Below are 20,278 nucleotides of genomic sequence, written 5' to 3'. Positions count from 1 at the left end.
CGATGGATTTGTTTATAAACCAACTCGCACACCATCGTATGCGACATTATGTACACACACTGTTGCCGCGTCGATCCTATGCGGAAAAACCACTCAACCGTCTTGTTCCTTTTTTTTTTTTTTTTTTTTTTTTTTTTTTTCCATGCCGCTGTTGTTTTTATTTGATAATTATAACAAAGGCACAGAGTGGGATTTCTCCTGGGGGCAAGCACACATACGTCAATACTCGTTAGTTGTAACAGTGTATGGGGTGCGGGCATCTTCATTTGCGCGATTGACGCAAGCCACTTCTTTTGATCCTTGGCTTCACCGCCCTACCACAGTTCCTTTCCCCTACTGACACCCCCGGACATGATGAAAAAACGGGCGAGCATCACAAACGTCGAGCTGGAGGAAATCGTTTTCATATTGTTGAACTGTCTGGACGAAGAAAAAAAAAAAAACAGAGAAATTATCAACACGCTTAAAATATATCTCTTGTACCACAAGGGACAAATCCTCAACTACGTGTTTTCCTTTTTGCAAATTCAGAAAGTCAGTCATGAAAATCAAAAGTTGCTACTCTGCTTGGTTCACGACTTTGTTCATTATTGCATTTATAATCGCTTCAGCAACACTGTTGATGAGTACCTGGACGAGGTGAAAAGGAATGAAACAGAAAAGGAGAAAAGGGGGGCCACACAAAAGAGGAAGACTCACAAATTTAAGGACCTACACATATTTGAAAACATTTTAAAGTACTCCTTCTTTGATGGCGATGAGTATTGTTTTGTGTTTCAGGATCTCCCTGAGGGGGAATTTCTTCCAGACGCAATTCCAGTGCAGGGTGACGCGGCAGAGGCGGGGCCTCTCCAGAAAGCAAAAAGTGAAAGAACCGCTTTTCCCCCATTAGGGAGCCTAAACCCTGCAACTGATGGGAACCCCATGGAGAAAATTATAAGAAGAAGGAAAAAGAAAAAAAAGGGGAGCATCTTTCATCAGGATAAAGTTGCAAAGCTCCTATGCCTCAAAAAGGACGAATACAAAACAGCTATTATAGGTGAAGCAAAATCCCCCCAGAAATCAGATCAATTCACATCTCTGCAGAGGAACTTCCCCCACTGGAGCGGAGGGAGCCACACGCATAATGCAAAAGAAACTTCCGAAATAAATAACATCATCAGAAATATCATTGACTTCCTCCTGAACGAAATTTTGTTCATTAAGAGGGACGATGAGCGACACGGGATCATGACCAAGTTGCTCATTCTGTGCGTCGTGAGGGAGGACGCTTATTTGAAGAAGAAGCTCGTGGAGAAGCTAAACGGATGTCTGCGCGTGCGGGGCGCTGCTGTCTCTGTGAGGGACTCCCACGAGGGGGAGCCAAAACCGACTAATGATAAAGCATGTGACGGAAATGTTCGCGACGGAAACGTGCGTGACGAAAAAGGGTGTAACGACAAACCGAATGATGACTTTCCCGGGAGGGGTAACCCCAAGCTGTGCGCCTACCTGGAACTCTACATCGACCTCTTCACCCAAGTACCGCACCTCACCAAAAACGTCCTGAACGAATTCTTCAACGCGATCCTTTCTCTGGGCCACAGCACCAGGCATACAGATCTGACTTACAAAATCATGACCGAAATATTTAAAGACATTCAGTTCCCCTCAGTTCTCTACACCATCATCAACATGAACAAGAAGTATAAGAGGAAGAACTTTATTATCCCAAATGAGCACTACACTAATGTGTACATAGAAAATGACATAATTCATTTGTCTCTTGAAAACACCAGCGAGGATACCTGCACAACGTATACCAGGGAGTCGTCCCTAAATTCGAACCTCCCGGGGAAGAATAGCGACAATATTAGACAGGCCAACGTGCACAAACACAGGGAAGGGACAATGAAAGGGAAAATCACGTCCTGTGTGGACCACGCCTCTGAACACACATCGAAGAATGCATCCCCACGTGACGTATTCTATGACGCGCACAATGGGGAACTGGGGCGAGATGGGTGGGATATGCCCCATGGAGGAGAATGCTCACAAGAGAGAAGCAGTGATAGCAGGACCGAGTCTAGCAGGGGTGCCTCCAAAGGTAAACACGATTTGGTGAAGGCCTTCCAGAGAGAAGCTAAACCAAGTGAGCATCCTTCTGAAACTTTTCGCAACGAATCGGAAGGGTCAGAAAAGTACTACACGGTTAAGAATTGGATGGAAGAGGCAGTCTGCCAGGTGCCAAAGGGAAGTGGGAGGAGCCGCAAAAATATGGGTGATTTCCTACCTGACAAAGCATCGCGGCCCACCTCCTCTTCTTCCTCCTCATCATCTTCTTCGTTGACCTCCTTTACCGCCAATGGCATCGGTGAGAAGGAACGAAAAAAGACGGAAGAAATTAGAGCCGTGTGTACAAAAATGTTAGCCCTGTACCTTAAAATACTTCCCAGCCTGAAGCAGAACAGCGAAAATTACCACAAGGTCCTCTACATCATATCCAAGTTGATTCTCTACATAAGCAATAATGAAATGATGAAGCAGGTGATAGAAGTGTACATCCATTACTTCCTCGTTTTCTTCCATTCGACCATTAACAATGCTATCATTAGTGACATCTCAACGGTCTACAATAAGGACTTACAGTTGCAAATTAACTACAATAATGTAAAGGGGTTGCCACAGTACAATATAATTAATAGCTTCCGAAGCATTCTTCAAAAATGTCTGACCAAGATACACCTCATCGTCGGATTCGCTAACCACATTCTCAAAGTAGCATATACAATTCTTATTATAATGATTAATCAAAACTACACGATGAACAATGCCAAGGGGGTTCTGACTTACATAACATCCAATGTGTACGTTTCTACCTTTATTGAAACCATGGAGTTATTTAACATTTTTATAACGTGTTCATACACAAATAACCTTGTGTTTAATTTGATCAGGGAGAGGGTGAAGTCTAACGTAAAGGTAGAAGTTATGGTTTCACTCACATTGTTGAAACAGTACCTTTTGCTCATATCGGGGGATATAGGCAATGGAAATATTGTCCATTTGTCAAACCAAAACATTAGGACCAAACGAGGTGCTTACAAGAAAAGCTTCAAACGATTAAACAGCTTCATCAATGACACGAATAGAACTAACACGAGTAGAACTAACACGAGCAACGTCGAACTGGTCATACAAATCGTGGCAAATTTATCTGATCGCTTTAGTAACGATTTAAGTATCATTTATATGCTTTTAGAAATTGACCTCATTTTGTCGTATCACCACCATTTTGATTCCTTCTCCTTCAACCCCAGTGTCATACTCGGGCTACTCCCGAGGGTTAGCAGCCCCCTCTGCGACTTGTACATGGTGTCCGAGGGAACCCGCGCCACAAGCGCAAGGGGGAAGAGTGAAAAATGTGAAAAAAGTGAAAAAAGTGTTAATGGGGAGAACGGAACGGGGGAAGCCAGCCCAAGTGGAGAACACACCCTTGCCCCCAAGGAACACCAGCCGAAAGACCAACCGAAACAGCGCATAAACACCATGGGGTATCATGGCGAGGAAATTAAAACGTGGCTTCTCATCCCCAACAGACACGTGATCAAAATAATGCACTTCCTAATTAACATCCTGCTGATCGAAGAATCAAAATTTAAAAAGCAAAATAAAAAATATGGTTACTCAGTTGACGACAATGGAACCATTATAGACATAAACAACACATCCAATGAAGTTTTAAAAAACGGCTTTGAACATAACAGGATGTTTTTTGACGTACATTGGAACTTTTTCATTTTCATGTACCCTTCAGTTCCTTACATAAAGAAGCTAATATCGCTTGCATTTGAAAAACATTTTTGTTTCTACTCTCCTAGAGTGCTGTACCCCCTGCTGTTCGAATTATTGGTAGACGTAAAAAGAAGCTTTAGAATCGTAATTTCCATTTTGAAGGCACTAAACATTATGTGTATACTTCTACACAATCACATGATGAAGAAACACTTGAGACTTCACTCCAGACTGCACTACAATTACTTGGTCTTGCCAAATATAAGCAATGTTATTTCGGTGCTGTTTATGTACTGCACCCACTCCGATTTTGTTGTTTCCTTCCTCAGTCTGCAACTCATTTCTATCTTGAGGAGCTTCACTCAAGGGAAGAAGATCATCTCTGTGCAGAGCTTCACCTACTTTGAGTTGCTCCTGAGTTTTGTGAGATTAAGAAATCAGGTTGTGGCTTGCAACGGGGTGGCCGCTCCTCTCACTGGGGATAGTCTATACAGCAGAAGAATCCTCAAACACATAATTGCACTTACCAGAGGGGAGAAGAAAAGACCTCTAAGACAAGTTGCAGCTGCGAAGCGGGTGCAATACTACCGCTCTTTAATTAAAATGAGCTACAGGGAGATGGCCAAACGAATTAGCAATAGAGTGCTGAACGTTTCTTTGAATGTCAGAGGGGGGGGTCGACGCAAGAGTTGGCGGCGCAAAATCCGTGCCATCACCAGGCACTACTTTAACGTGGATTTGGACACGCTCGTCCCTCGCCAAGATGGGAGCGGAATGGACGTGACAACCGCGAGTGTGATCCCCGCGAATGTGATCACCCCGTTTAGCCTTGACATGGGGGGGTTGATGGGCACGAACGTCCAGGGAAACGGTGAGGCGAGCACATTCCCCGCCGCCCTGGAGTCCATGAGTTGCCGCTTCACTCGAATTCTACGACTGATGCAAACCATCTTTAGCAGCTACGTCAAAGTAGAGATAGACAGGATATACAATTACCACAGTTACGTGACGACCTTCTTTTACTCACTGGTCGAGTTGGTTCGGCTCATCAAAAGCAACCACGAATTTGAGAACACACTTATGTACCTAAGTGTCTTGAACCTACTATGCGTCATCATCAAGCAGTTCAGTGAGAAGTATGCAAATAAAATGATTACCATTTTTTTTAAGCTGAATGAAGAAGTACCTGTTAATGAGGAGGAAAATTTGTTCCTAACCCTTTATATGAATTTCTCCACTATATATAGAAGCCATTTTTTTAATTTATACAAGGAAAAGTGTACCACTCCTTATATGAAGAATTGTATTGAGTGTATTCAGTTAATGAGAGCAGACTACTTGTCCTCCAAGAGGACTAATGAGAATCAATTAGATTTGAACAATTTCATTTTGTTATCTAATAAATACAATACTGATGTGTCTAGGGAGAAAAACATTCGCCGTTTTCTACACTACTTGAAAAAATACCAGACTGTTTATAGAGCAAGATTGCTGCAGTTGGGAGTTTGCTCCGAGGGGGTAACCCATCATCATGGTAAAGCAGAAAGAGGGAACAATGATGTAAAGAGGAATCCCTCAGCAGCAGGAGAGAGATCCATCGATGGGGCACAAAACAATGGAGTACAATCAACTACCCTACAAGTGAACAACCAAGATGATTTGAAAAAACGTCTTTATCAATGTAATGAAGTGGTGAGGAAATCCTACCAACTACTGGAAGACAAACTAGGATCTTACATCCTCCAAAATGATATTAGCTTCCCCATAAACAAACAATTCCATCAGGACGTCACTGCCTACTACATACAGAGCATACTTCATAAGAACAACCTCTACCGGGTCCTCTTCCTGCTAAACAATATATACCACTCAGATGTGGCTAACAGAAAAAGTAGCGCCTTTTCCATCTTTGGGAAATCAAGCAATGTTATTAATTCGGAGAATATAAGAAGCACGTTAATACTTACCATGGGGAAGTGTCTGAGGAAAATTCCCTCCTCAAAAGTTCGAGACCTCTCCATAATGCGAGATGTGTACATGAACGAAAAAATATTTGTTATTTATATTAAAAATGTGTATGTGCCTTTAGTTAGGTATTGCATCGCTTTGGCAAATGCAATGTACGGGAAGGACGACACAGTTTTGAATGAGGAACATATTGTGAGAGAGGTGCTCTCCAACAAGCAGAAGTACGTGGATGCGCGATACAAGGACGAGATAAAAAGCAACGCGCTCGTTAGGAGGGACATCCTCTCTGGGTTTGAAAAGGAGGGAAGAGGATCTTCTTCCCCGTATAAATTATCACCCAACATGGATGGTAACGTGCAGACCCTGGAGGGCACACCTACCGCCAACAGGCCGCACACAGCGAAAGGTGCAGAAGACATATGGAAACGCCTTCTGAATGAAAAAATAAATCTACTGACGTTCCAACTTTTAGTCGACCCAATTATCTGCTCCCTGTACGAAGAAAAGGAAACGACTCTACAGGCAAATTTGCTCAGAGCGGTCAAAATGGTGTCGAAGAAGATAAAGTGCATTACGGCACCTGGTCGGGAAGAAGCACATAGGGATAACTCCACTAATGGACGTGGAGAAAATTTTGCAACTCCTCCCCCATACGCAGTCACTAACACGTTGGACATGCCAACACAGCGGTGCTCCATCCAAGATGTGTGTAATCATTACTTGAAAGAAAATGTAAATGACATCCCTTTTTACTCCTGCCTGTACATATACAAATATATAATTATCCACTGGGCTCTGTACTACCTAGACAACTTTAATGACCAGACGCTTCCCATCAGCAACATAACCTTTACCGGGGTGGGAAAATTTGCTCTTTACTTTAAACAAGACAAGAGTATAATTACAAATAAAAGCGAACACCAAGTTAGGGAAGATTTAAAAAAGAACAGATCAAATGAAGAATGGAAGAAGTATAACATGGAAGAGATGGACCTGGAGAAAGAACAACACATCATTGACAGAATTGACAAATGGGGCAAAATGATGAACTGGGAATGCAAAGAAACATACATAGAAGCTTCAGATAAAGTAATTTATAATGATTATTTTTCCGACTTGGTGAAGGAAAGGGGATCAAAAAATGAATCCAAACAAGGTGAGACAACCCCGGGGTACTCAACCCTGAGTGAGCCTCACCTAGACATACAAAATGATACCTACACAAATTTGAAGAATGCATTGAAGAGTATATACTACTGCCTTGTTGTACGAGAACCCATGCAGTTCCAATCAGCATTTATCATCGTACATGTCTTAACAAACTTGCTCTTGAAAATTGTGTTAAACGAGAAGAAGCAGATCTATCGCAAGTGGCACGAGAGTGCGTCTCCAACAAAAGATGCAAATGAGTTGGTCAGGAATGAACACGTGGACATGAACGACTCAGTTGTAAAGTTGGACGCCTCTCATATGCAGAGTAACCAGCTTAGGGAAAAGCACAAAAAGAAAGGGGCCAATATTTCAAAGAGGAAGAGAAAAAAAAAAAAAGCAAAGAAGAAGACCGAAAAGGGACATAATGAAGGACACATAAATGTTCCCCTCCGAGCGAATCAATGGGACAAAAAAACGCTTCACGCGAACAGCGAAACGTTCCGGAACCTAAGGAAGTACGAAGGGGATGCCTTGTCCTGCCTGAACTTCATCACATCCATCATCGTCAAAGCCGCCCTACATATCAATAGCTTCCCCCTGAAGTTTAAAATAATTAAGTACCTACAAGACACATGCGTGGCGACAAACATAGCAGAAGTTAAATTCTTATCCTTCCGGATCATATGTAAGATAGTTATTAATGCTGCTAGGGTGAGAAGCCCCAACGGAAGGAGGGGAAGAATGGTGCCTCTCGGTCAAGTCCCTCACGATGGAGCTCCTCATGAGGAGGCCGCTCAAACGAGTCACCTCAAAGCATGTAGATCAAGTGAAAAAAAGAACAACTATACAGATGAAGTAAAAGGGGACAAGTCCAAACAAAAAGGAAATGGGATTGAAGCAACCTATAGAGGAGGGAAAGAACATCTAAACGACCACGATGAGAAGAATCTATCATCATGCAACTCCTCAAACATTGACAAATATTTCAATTTAATTTTTTCTTCCAGTGGGAATATATCTTATGGAAATTTTGTCGATGCAAATGATGAGAGCGGGGGGACGCCAAACCTATATGAGGGCAACCACCAGAGCGGTAGGGACAGCGAAAAAAGTGCACATGGGGGGGAGCCAGATGCACAGAATGACTCAAGCGAACGCTACCTCGACAGCGTCAGCAACGCAGAGGGTAACGCGATAAAAGAAACAACACATGAAGGAGTAGGCGGCAAAATCCTGCAACAGAGGGGAGGAACAGTTGTACGTGACGAACACAGTGAAGCAGGGAACTTAAACGACCACACGGGGAGCAACAAAGGGTCCGACTCCAGCATCATGTATGACCCCTCTGATGGTGACAATTCTCCATGTGTGGATCCATCAAAGGGCAAGACGCGAGGGAAAAGTTTATCAGAAGGAGCGGTAGACAATATACCACACATGGATGATCGGGGATCCCTCCAAGAACAAAACAGTGAAGCACGAAACGAAGCGAAGAGTGAACGAAATTACATGTGCGAGTGCATAGGGCTTCTCATCCCTTACGTTAAAGACCCTGAAAGAATCATTAGCTACTTGAGCGTGTGCTCCGTCTGTGCACTACTCGCAAAGTTGCAGAGGGGAAGAATTCTGTCCAACTCGCACTTTGTTTACTTTTTTTTCAATCGAATAGAAGTTATTTTGGATGTTCTGTTCAACTCGAAGACGAATAGACCGAGAGGGAGAAAGGCGAAGAGGGGGGTGCAAGGGGAAAGGGCCAACTGGGAGGGGCAACTTGATGGGGACATTAACAACACCCTGGATGAGGACCCCACCAACCAACCGAGCAGCTGCGCTGCATATTGCGATGAGCACCCAACCGAAGAAACGTTCAGAGATGAGGGAGAGGGAATAAACGAGAAGACATGCGGCACTGATGGGGAAGATGAAGTAGCAGAAATGACCTGCCAAGGGGCAGAAGTTAAGAAAGAGGGTCTAAATGGTCGCCATCTGCGTCAACCTCACCAGCAGCAGCAGCACCACCGTAGGTGTAGCCCCCCAGTCATCCCACGGCTGAGTTACAAAAATATCAGGAGCAATATGTGCACTGTAGAATTGCACAACAAGTTTCACTTCAAGGTGGGACAGAGGATAAAGGAAATCAACCTGGGAACATACCAGACCCGTTTTATTAAAAGACTGGGAGAGCTTATCAACAAGGAAAGGACAGAAATCAATTTGTACAAAGTTATAAGTGATGTGATTAGCCAGGTGCTTTCCAGCCAGGAGAAGAAGTCCTATGTCAACTGCCTCATTAGTTGTATTCATAACAAGAACAGGCAGGTGGCCATGAGTGGACTCAACCTTCTTATGTACCACACGTGGACGGAACCAATCAGCCATCAGGACATTGATATAATTATGAATAGGGTCCTTAATGAAGTGCACTACTACACGAAGGTGAGTGTTGTGAACGCCCAAGGGCAGAGCCTCCCAAGTGGGTCCTTCAGCAAAGCGCCGACCCCCCGGGGCACGGACGACCCGAACAACACGCTGGAGGCATACCGCAATATGTGCAAGGCGCAGCAGAAGGTTAAGGGGTCAACTGATGACCGAAGCAACGAGCAATGTGACACACGAAGCAACGACCAACATGACAAACGAAGCAAGGAACCAAACATCCTCGAGAGGGCCCTACGTATAATCCTCCTGCTATGCAAAAAACACCCCTACGTAGTGGTGAACAAACTGTGCACACTCAAGTCCAAGTACAGTTACGAGCATGTGTACTTCATCTATATGATTTGTAACAATAAGACCTTGCTACATAAAACAATGGATTACCTGTTTTATCTAATGAACAGCCTAGACACACTTAAGCTGACCAAGAACCTGAGCAACATCCTTTCGTTGGTCTTCCACTTCCTCAAATTTCGAAATGGCTACATAAGGGACTACACAAGGAGGTACTTTATTGAGTTATTTATAATTATGTTTTATGTCCTTGGAGTGAAGCAGCTAGGTCATATGAGTGGGGTCGTGGGGGGCACTACTCATGCCAGCTCAGGCAAGGAAGATAAAAAAACATTCCTCCCAAGTCGATTACACGATAAGCAGCACACTTTTGATGAGGAAGCGCAACTGGGGGAGAACGTCACTGAGCGGGGCCAAGAGGACAAGACGGAAGTGGCAAAGGGGGCCGATGCCCCAGAATTGACGGAACACATATGTGAAGCTGACCAAAGAGAGGATACAAGTATGGGAGGTGCTGAAGGGGTGCAGGTAAGGAGCGGAGTCACGGGACAAAGCGATGCGAACGGAGCACCCACTCGGAGTAGAAGCTCGTATGATGCAAATAGCCAGGACGCCACCCGCCCACGTGAAGACAGCGATGACACCTTTGAAAATATGATCAACGGGTCCCCATTTTTTCTTAGAAGAAATAGCATACTTCGCAGTCGGGACGTGAAGAAGGTCTCGAAAAGAGAATTCAATAAAAGAATTTACCAAAATTACACCTGCAGCATAAGCGTGAATAATACGCTGAACTGTTTGAGAATTATAAAGGAGTTGCTAAAGCTAAATAAAAAAAAGAAGATCCTAAAACGTATAGAGGAGGGAAAGGTGGAAAAGCTCCTATACTACAAGCACTCTTTCGAAAACGGGTTAATTGAATTGGTGCACATTTTTTTGAGCAGCCTCGGGGGTGGTATTTCCAGACGGAGCATCACCAAGGAGAGTAGCGTGTACGAGGACCCCTACAAACGTGGCCACTACAGGAAGGTGTTCAATTTCTTGGAGATTTTCCTCAAAAGCAAAAACCTAAATTACGTCATTATTTCGCTGGTGACTCTTTCGCAGCTCCTCCTCTGCATGCGCATAGAACCAGAAAACTTGAAATTAGTAGAACCCATAATTAACGTCCTTTACCATGTCAACTGTACACACAAAAAAAACGACGTGGTCACAAAGTATCTACATCTGTGTTTCACCAACCTGTTTATCATTTTTAAAGATATTAGGAAGTACCAATTCGAAATGGGTTCAGAACCCATCCCTCTGTTAATCAAAGAAGAATACACCATAAACATACTGAACTCTCTTTTTGTAAACCTAGACAGTACTGACCGAAACATAGTTAAGGTGACTTTGAAGGCTTTCAAGGAGGCATGCAAGTATGCTCGTGCAGCATGGCCGTCTCCCCTGTGTGCTTCCTACATCAACATTTTAACCACCCCCGCAGTTGTTCTTCCCTACTTGAATAGCAGTGAGCCAGCGGAGAAGATACTCATGTGTGGGATTCTGCGTGAGATTTTTAGGACCTTGCGTTGGGAGAGGCTACGTAAGGGCGGGTCTGGATCACCCACTCACGAAGACAACACTCATAAAAAAGAGTTGTCCTCGACAACCACAGAAACAGCGGGCCTACAGAAGAAGCACGTGTACGAAATTGCCACCTACCTCATGATCCATCTGGTCGACAAAAGGAAAAATGTCTCGACAAACGTGTGGGTGGCTTTGAAGGAGCTCCTCAGGTGGAAATTCTCTCACCATGTAAATGAAACGTTGTTATATTTTGATCGCAAGCTGTTCCTCCCCAGCGGGTCCGAAGTGGACGACAGGGTCAGCCGCATCAACACACAGAGGGAGCACATCAAAGGGGAGGGTGAAAAGGTGACAACAGGGGGGGCGGACTACGAGTACTTCGCGAAGGGATGCTCTTGGGATCAGAAAAATGGCTCAAGGGGGGAAATAAGCATCGGGGTGTTAAGCGGCGTTCCTGAAGATAGATCTACGGGTGGCCACATTAACCATGTAGAGAAAGTACATTCGCAGAACGTGGCCCCTTATAGTAGGAATACCACTGGGGAGCGGCTTAAGGAGGGGAAGAAGAACAAAAGACACTCAGCTAACAGTGCTGCGAACAAATCGGATGAAGAGAGTGACATGAGTCAAGCGTACAGTTCGTCTGACATAAAGAACGATAAGATCAACGCGTACTACTATAAACTCCTTGTGGAGATTTGCATCCCCCTTATTATATGCACCGACACGAAGGTGTCTCTCAAGAAGAATCTGTTCATCGAGTTGAATAGCTACTTGTACAGTGCTGAATTGGATTCAAACGAAGAAGAGAATAACAGCTTGCTGAATGTAAAAAACGAGAGTGAAAGATTGCACCAAATATTTTTTACTAATCTGAAGATGAACCTAAACAACATCAACAGCGTCTACAGAGCTTATATTATCCTACTGAGCAGCAGAATTTATTTGGGCACAAATATATGGAATGCCAACATCCCAATTAGCGACGACATTGAAAAAATGATAAGTGAGTATGAAGTGAAAAGCACCAAGTCTAGAGCAGAGCATGTGCTGTTTGGGGACTTGCGAAATTATATGCACACGCGGAAGAGAAGAGAAAGAATAGAGAGACGTGAGAGGAAGAAAAACCAAAAGAAAAAACAAAAGGATGCTAGTGGGGAAGATGCTATGCAAAAAAGTATCACCTCCGTTTTGACGGACTCCATATTGAGCACCCTTTCTGGTACCTTCAACTATTCTTACGACGGCGCCTTTTTTAACAGCCTTAGTGCTAGTGGCAGCGTTGGCCCAGAATATAACCAACGGGGGAAGGATTCAATAACTGCGGGTGCCAAAAGAGACACTCACAATTGCAGCAGAACCGAGTCGAAGCATCAGGCCATTCAAACCGTTAAGACGACAGGTGATTGTTCTGCTCCCCCGAATGAGAATTCGTCTAGCGGCGCCGATTATGCGGATGATGCAGATGTGCGTAAGGGAGAACAACCAACAAAGGGCCCTTCTTCCCCTCAAGGTAGGGTTACAAGCACGCACAACATAGCAGCCCGCGAAGATGGGAAGGACGTTTGTGCGATAGGACCAAACGGAGGGCCAACTTGTGATGATAGACAAGGGGAACAGCTTAAGTGGGAAGCGCCGCTGGAAGACGCACATGGTACCCCCCTCCAAAGAGAGTTCCCCTCCTTGGAATATAAGAGAAGCCGCTCATTCGATCCGGGGGAAAGTTTGTCCAATGAGAACTACGCTAATTTTATTTCGAGCAGCGACGAGGGGGAGGAGTTATATGTGGGGGCGGCATTGGGGAAAGATGCAGGTGACGATGCCTCTGACAAAGACGCATCAGTAAAAGGTGTTGCACCCCCCGCCGAACTGCTCAACTATATGCCGGGAGACCGAAACGTGAAGCAATTTCTGAGGCGGAAATTTGCCAAAATAGCTCTCCTCAACCAAAAGTACAATTTCGTAGACAATTTTAAAACAGTGCTGAACTTAAAATTGGAGACAAGTCTGTTGCAGTGGATTGAAGTGTTGAAGTTTCTGAAGGAAGACCCCCCTGAGTTCGTCCTATGCAAGGAAATCAAAGGTGCTCACTTATCTGATTTTTTCGAGCCCGCTTTAATATGCGCACTGGCAGTTATCAAATTCGTTTCGCTCTCATTGGATTGTAAGAAACTGCATCGGGTCACCTTCAAGAGTATGAAGAGGGAAGCTCAAACCACAGGGGACGCACAAAATTTACATGTAAATGTGGTCGGAGGAGGAGAAGAGGTGTCCCAGTCCTACCTGCAGGATCATATGGAGGAAACATATTTCATTCAGTTGCTGTCCATTTGCACCAAACTGGAAGCCCTTTGCTCTTCCATCAGCAAGCAGCTGTGCGCCTTTTTGCAGGAGGAGCGGACGCCGGAGCACTTGCCCATCATTAGGGCCTTGGCCACGCTGTCCATCTTGAAGCCGTCCCCTTAGCTGTGCAATAGTGGAAGCATGCCCATATTCCACACGCACATTTGTATGACAATTTGCATTTGTTTTTTTTTTTTTTGGTTTTTCCCTTTTGAGGGGTGCTGCTTTTCAATTGGCTTCTCCCACCCCCAAGTGTAAGAAATTAATTTTTTAACGACGCTTTTACGCGCGATCTGTTTCGCAGTGTTGAGCAAAACGTAAAGACAGCGCAAACGGAACACAGACATACACACAAAAAAAAAGAAGCCAAATGGTCATATCAAATGCGGGCCAAACCAACTGAGACGCAAAGCGGACAAATTGGCAAATACAATAATGAGCGGGTTGGTGAAGTATCATTCGGATGGGAAAAGAATATGGACTCCTCGATTTGTCTTCCCCACGCCTTTTTTTTTTTTTTTTAAAGCCAACTGGTCGGATAATACAGGAAAAATGCTTACCCCTGTCAGTTACGACGTTTCTATTTGCCCCCCCGCGGCGTACTCCTTAATCGCGCTTATGAACTTTTGGATGGCCGACTCGGGTGCGTCGTCCACGTAGGACCACTGGAGGAGGAGGTTACTTCCTCCATCGTGAATGGCCCGCAGAGACAGAAACGACAGGAGGCAAAAATACCCATCACCTTCCTTCACATTTTTTATAATTACCCCTTCGCCCAAAAAACGGATGCTGCTCCTATTCTTCGTGTCCACAATTTCTTGGAAAAAGGAAATTACAAAATTGTAAAATTTGTTGTAGCTTATGGTGATGCTTTCCCTGAAGCGCAGGTTAATTAGTGGCATGCTTACTTGGTCTTCATCCTTAACGTAGTTGCGCGTGCGTCTGGCGGTGCTTTGCTGAAGCGCGTCTCCGCACGCGGTGGGAGCGGCAATTGATGCACCTTTTGAGAGGTTAACCGGCTGCCCTTCCTGCCTCTCGTCCTCCCCGTCATGCTGAAAAAGACCTTCTCCAGTTGCTGGACATCCTTGCCTTTCTACCTCTGGCCCGCACACACCTTCCTCTGCGGCGTCGACCCACTCGGTGGGCACCTGTGCGAGCTTTTTACGTACATGTTGGGGGGAACTATGCTGTTCTCCTTCCTGACCTTCCGCTTCTTCCTCTGTAGCGTCCCCCATTTTTGACATTTCGTCGTACTTCCTTTTACCCGGCTGAGGGCGAGGACGAAGGGGGGATATTCCCTCCTCGTGTGCATTGCTCAGGCTTTCTTCCGGACAGCCAACTTCACCGAAGGGAACACTTGCGCCATTTTCAGTGTTGCCATTTTGTGCGTTTCTCTTCTGAATGTTTCCCAAACCGAAGAGCCTGTCCGAGGTGAAGCACTTGTCGCCCCGCTTAAGCGTGACGGGGATGCACCTAGCCCGCACTACGCGTAGGAGCTCCCGTCTGGGGAGGAACAAAAGGTAGGGCTTCTCACGAATGGTGATGTACACAACATAAGATGAAAAAGAAACGATGTAGTTTCCATCCCGCGATGCCAATTTAGTAGCGTCACTGCGGTAGAGGCCGCTTATCTTGTTGGAAGACACATGGGATGACTTTTTCTCCTTCTGTTCATTTATGTTACGAAGAATATCACGATAGAGTGAATCCTGCACATATACATATTTCATATTACCCTTGGAAAAGTTGAACTCGCAATTTTGCCCCAAGGAAGGACACAAGGAGTTAATTAAGTAGTGAGAAGATATATGTTTTGACAATTTTTCCATTCCATTTTTTTCTCCATGAACAAAAAGGACATTTTGTGGGAGCACATGTCTTATGAGTTGTTGAATACCATTAGAATCAGCGTGCGCAGAAAAGGAAAGGTAAATGATTTTACAAGCAACATTAAAATAAGAGCTTCCATCAAACGATATTTTCCTTTCTCCCATAATTAACTTGTGCCCTACAGTACCTTGAACACAGTACCCTGGAAGGACAATTAAATTTTTACTTGACCCTGCCCATGCTTTAAAAGCTTTTAGAGATAATCCAGTATGTAGCATCCCTGGAGTTGCAAACAAAACCATGGGCCTATTCTCACCCAAGTAGCTATTTACAAATGGAGAAATATTCGCAAAATCGAACAGGTTCTTTTGATCTGTAGAAACACAACTACTATTTACCCAAGAAGAATAAATTCGATAATACTTATTAGCATTTTCTGTCAACCCACATCCAAAATAAATGGGATAATTGATTCTCATTTTTCTCCAATAAGAGTCTAACAGTATTGACAATTCTTGTGCTCTTCCTATGGCAAACACAGGGATGAGTACCTTCCCTCCTTTGTGTACACATTCGTGTACTAAGTTGCACAGATCCAATTCAGATGCCTTTCTCGTTGGCCTAACATAGGTAGCATAGGTAGATTCAGAAATGAAAATCTCTGGATTCAGAGAAGGAATTTTAGTACTTCCAAGATGCTTATCTGGTACAGTATTATAATCACCTGTATAGATGACGCTAAAATTGTTTACCTCTATTTTGAATATACAAGCACCTAACACATGTCCTGCGTAGTATGGAGTGATAGACATATTGCCCATTTCAAATGTCTCATTTATTTGTAACCCTACCACTTTACCTATACAAGAATATATATGCTCTTCACTGATATTCCATGGATCCTTTTTTAAACTACTAATGTTATAATTTAAAAGTTCATCTGATTTTTCATTTAACAGTTTGATTTGTCTCTCGAAGTGTTTTTTTTCCCATTTTAAATCTGCTACTCGACATCCGTCCAGCAACAATATTGGACTCAGAGCCTTGGTTGGGTAACTCATAATTATGGTGCCCCTATATTTTAATATCTCTGTAAAGAAGGGCAATGCTCCTATGTGATCCATATGAAAATGACTTATAATGACACAATCAATTATTTCATTTATTCTACTTAAATTTTTTATTAACTTTTCCTTTTCAGATATGCTACTGTTTACTATACTTATATTCACTTCTGTGTTCAGGTGATGTTCATACACATTCCCTTCTCCCATCCCCTTTTCTTTCTCCACTGCATACGTGTCATTGTTTACCAGTATGTTGAAATTGGGATACTTCCTTTCGTCTTTGTACCCAAGGTGTGAACCGCAGTCGAACATCACTCGCCGGTTCTCTAACTCCACGATCACACAAGATCGACCCACCGTCTGCCCAGCTCCCAACACCCGGATCACAATCTTAGTGTGGTTGTAGTGCTGCATCGGGTGTGTTATATATATATATATATATATATATATATATATAGGGCGGGAGGGAAAAAGGAAGAGACGGTCAGTGCGTCCTTGTGGACAAGTGTTCTGGCCCAATTTGAGGGTCCCCCTTTTTTTTTTTTTGCTAAAACAGCGGTAGCTACTTCACAGCACACCGCAATACCTCTGTGTGTGTGTATTTATGTGTATGTGTGTGTGGTGTTGTTTCTCGCATCAAAGTGGTTTAAAAAATAGCCTTTTTTTTCCGTCAAGTCAGCGCTGACGTGCGTCTCTTTAGTTGGGGGGGTGTAGTGGGGAATGATGAACCCCGTTGGAGAAAAGTATTCACACGAGAACCAACCTGGTGGCCGTTCTCCTTCCCTTCAAAAGGGAAGCATTATTGTGTGGAACCTTTTGCCAAAGAACAGTGCATACCCCTGCAACCCCACCTGAACAATCCCGTTTTGCGAAATTGCAGAAAAGCAGGGAAGCTTCAAGCGGAGGTGTGCCACTCTCAAATCAGAGAACAATGTAATCTCCTTCCAAACGAAAAGGAATCTCAACAAACAAAAAAAAAAAAAAAAAAAAGGATACAACACGGAGGGGAAAATATATTTGCTTAGGGCTTTCTTTTCACATTTTGAAGTGTTCCCTTTTTTTTCGTAGCGCAGTGCGGCAATATTTTTTTTTGGGGGGCCTGTTTTCCCGCGCACAGGAGAGGAGTCCCATTAGGGGAAAAGTTGCCACAAAAAAAAAAAAAAAAAAAAAAAAAAAAAAAGAGCTATATACTTGGTGTGAACGTTTTTTTTTTTTTATTATTTTTTTTTTAATTTCGTTCCCACTTTTTAACTGCCGCAGAGGTGCGGGTCCTACAGCCGTGTTTTCTCTCTTATCCGTGTGGCATGCATTTGGCATACATCTGACGTACATTTAGGATACATTTGGCGAGTCCTGTTCCTCCTCCAATGTTCATGTTCCTGTGTTGGCTTATTCGTCGTGTAGAGGCAAGAGGTTGGCTACTTCCTCCACCGTTTGCTTGATGTGCGAAGGTGGAAAATGAGAGTGGGGCCCTGCGTGTGAAGCAATGTGCCATGTAGATACGCACATCTTTACACCTACATAATGCGCATGTTGCATGCTTCTCGGAAGGAGCTTCCACTAAGTTAACTACGTCAGTGTGAAGATAAGCAGGCGTCTCCCAAATACGTATCGCTGCTGTTTTTTTTCCCCCCCCCTTCCCCGTATGTGTTTGTCATTCTTTTATCTTCACGCGGGAACCTAACATGAGAATGCAACTCTTGCGCGCTCTATGCATCTACTGGGTAGGTACAGAATGCCTGCGCCTCAGTGACTGTGTGCCGGAGAGTGCATGCGTGGACCCCCTGAAAGGCAAGAAGGTGTATTCCTTTTATGTCCCCGCAAGTCCCCTCTTAAGAGCAAGGAAGGGGCGAACCCAAAAGACCCATGCCCACAGGATAAACAAATTAGACTCTCAATGTGAATACCCAAATAATGTGGTGGAAATGTGCCCGCTTGTTGACAATCACGTGGGCACGAAGGAGGGAACGGTGACTGATTCGCAGGGCAGTTTGCAAAGCAGTTTGCGCCCTCGTTCGCAGAGTAATTCGCTGCGTGACCCACAGCCTAAACAGTGGAGTGGTGAAGAGAGGGGGAGGAAAATCCTCATCGGCAATTGGAAGTGCTATCTCACAAAGAAAGAAGCATACCCACTAATTGACGCATTTACAAAAATAAAATATTCAAATTATCTCGACCTTGTTTTATCCCCTAACATATTGTTCATGCCCTATCTCCTGGACAAAATTGAAGAAAATAATTCGAAGATCTTTGCCTGCTCCCAAGACATCAGCTTGGCAAGCGGCTTAGGGGCCTTCACCGGAGAAACCACAGCCGATTTAATAAAACAGTTTGGTACAAAGTACACCATAATCGGACACAGTGAGAGGCGTCGAGGGTTTCACAGCAACAATGGGGAGACACTGGAACAGATAGCGCAGAAGGTACATAATGCTGTTCAGTCCAAACTGAAAGTTATCTTATGCGTAGGGGATGATTATCAGGATGAGCACAACCCATTCACATCATCAAAGACGAGAAGATTGCTTTCTGTAAGATTGTCGTAAATGGGAGGGGAGGGGGGGAAAAAAAGACAATATACTACGTGGACCACTTTGCGTGGGTTATCTCTATCTCTCCCCCTCGTCATACCGCCTGTTGAGTTGTGCCCGCAATTTACGCGCTCGCTCGCTCATCCTGTGCACCGCTCCACAACTTGCAGCTGATCAAGCAGACAATTCCGAAGGACGAGATGCAAAACATTATCATAGCCCTGGAACCCAGCTTCGCCATCGGCACCGGCAAATCCGTGACGGCTGACTTTTTGAATACCTGCTACTGGGGTGAGTCAAAGTGATGGGGAGACCCAAAAAAAAAAAAAAAAAAAAAAAAAGGATAAAGGAGACGGGAACCAATTGGGAACGGAGGCAGAATAATGTGTTTCAAGCGGGGTCTCAACTAATGTTTTTTTTTTTTTTTTTTTTTCTGCACGCCCTTCATAGGTGTGTTCACGTGTACACATCCTTTTGTGCCCATTCTATATTTTACCCTTCCTTTCTTGCTTCTTCCCCCCCCGCGTAGATATCAAGCGAAACGTAGCAGACGAGGTGGACACGGAAACAAGCGACGCAGTAAAAATCGTGTACGGTGGATCGGTGACCAGGCACAACATGCAGGTTTGTCTGCTCCCTGTGTATTTATCCCACTCATGCTGTGCTCGCCCCGTGTGTTTATCCCACTCGTGCTGTGCTGTGCCCATTTGTACATCCCACTCTTGTTGCTCCCCCCGCAGAACTACATGGAAGAAACCCCCGTTGATGGATTCCTCATAGGAAAGGGTTCACTGAACGAGACCTTTATTGACATAATAAAGTACGTTGACCAATCCTGCGTGTCCAATGCGTAGGTGTGGCTCCTGCGGATGGGGGAAGGTTATCTCCCCCCATATAAAAAATGCGTCACGTGTAGGAGGCGGCCGTATCATATTCGGTTCGGCCTCGCATGTTCCCTACGTTGCCATTCCCCACTGCAATTCCTTCCCACCTTTGTGGCATAAACAATTCGTTTGTGCACCTCTGCGCAATGCTGCGAACGGAGGCCACCAAAATTAAAAAGGAAAAAAAACTTAAATATAATAAGACGCATCACGTTGTGACAAACGCGCGAGTGAAGAGACGTTGAGTCGTCCTCACTGTGGCGTGGGTAAGAAAAACGAAATCGGTTAGGCGCCGTTGGGCGCAGGTCTTTTTTGTTGTCGCCATGCGCACACGCAAAGGGGGACAAAACAAACAAATGGAATACAAGCAGGGACAGAAAAAAAAAATGCAAAAAAGGCAATAAAAGGCAAATAAAAAAGGCAAAAA

At 44.3% G+C, this 20,278-nt stretch overlaps 3 protein-coding genes across 3 annotated transcripts; 2 read left to right on the top strand and 1 right to left on the bottom strand.

Moving 5' to 3' along the window:
* Positions 1 to 354: 354 nt before the first annotated feature.
* AK88_03276 (uncharacterized protein) lies at positions 355 to 13,662 on the top strand (the record flags this gene model as incomplete). The annotated part of the gene is made up of 1 exon (XM_012480897.1): positions 355 to 13,662. The coding sequence occupies one exon, from the start codon at positions 355 to 357 to the stop codon at positions 13,660 to 13,662; it is 13,308 nt and encodes a 4,435-aa protein (XP_012336320.1).
* A 446-nt stretch (positions 13,663 to 14,108) lies between these two features.
* On the bottom strand, positions 14,109 to 16,850 carry AK88_03275 (uncharacterized protein; the record flags this gene model as incomplete). The annotated part of the gene is made up of 1 exon (XM_012480896.1): positions 14,109 to 16,850. One exon carries the CDS (start codon positions 16,848 to 16,850, stop codon positions 14,109 to 14,111), a length of 2,742 nt encoding a protein of 913 aa, XP_012336319.1.
* Positions 16,851 to 18,121: 1,271 nt separating this feature from the next.
* Positions 18,122 to 19,821, top strand: AK88_03274 (triose-phosphate isomerase; the record flags this gene model as incomplete). The annotated part of the gene is made up of 4 exons (XM_012480895.1): positions 18,122 to 18,967; positions 19,138 to 19,258; positions 19,497 to 19,591; positions 19,708 to 19,821. 4 exons carry the CDS (start codon positions 18,122 to 18,124, stop codon positions 19,819 to 19,821), a joined length of 1,176 nt encoding a protein of 391 aa, XP_012336318.1.
* Positions 19,822 to 20,278: the final 457 nt, after the last annotated feature.

Source organism: Plasmodium fragile, assembly GCF_000956335.1.
Source record: "Plasmodium fragile strain nilgiri unplaced genomic scaffold supercont1.36, whole genome shotgun sequence".
NCBI classification, from domain to species: domain Eukaryota; phylum Apicomplexa; class Aconoidasida; order Haemosporida; family Plasmodiidae; genus Plasmodium; species Plasmodium fragile.
This window is presented reverse-complemented; position numbering and strand designations above follow the sequence as displayed.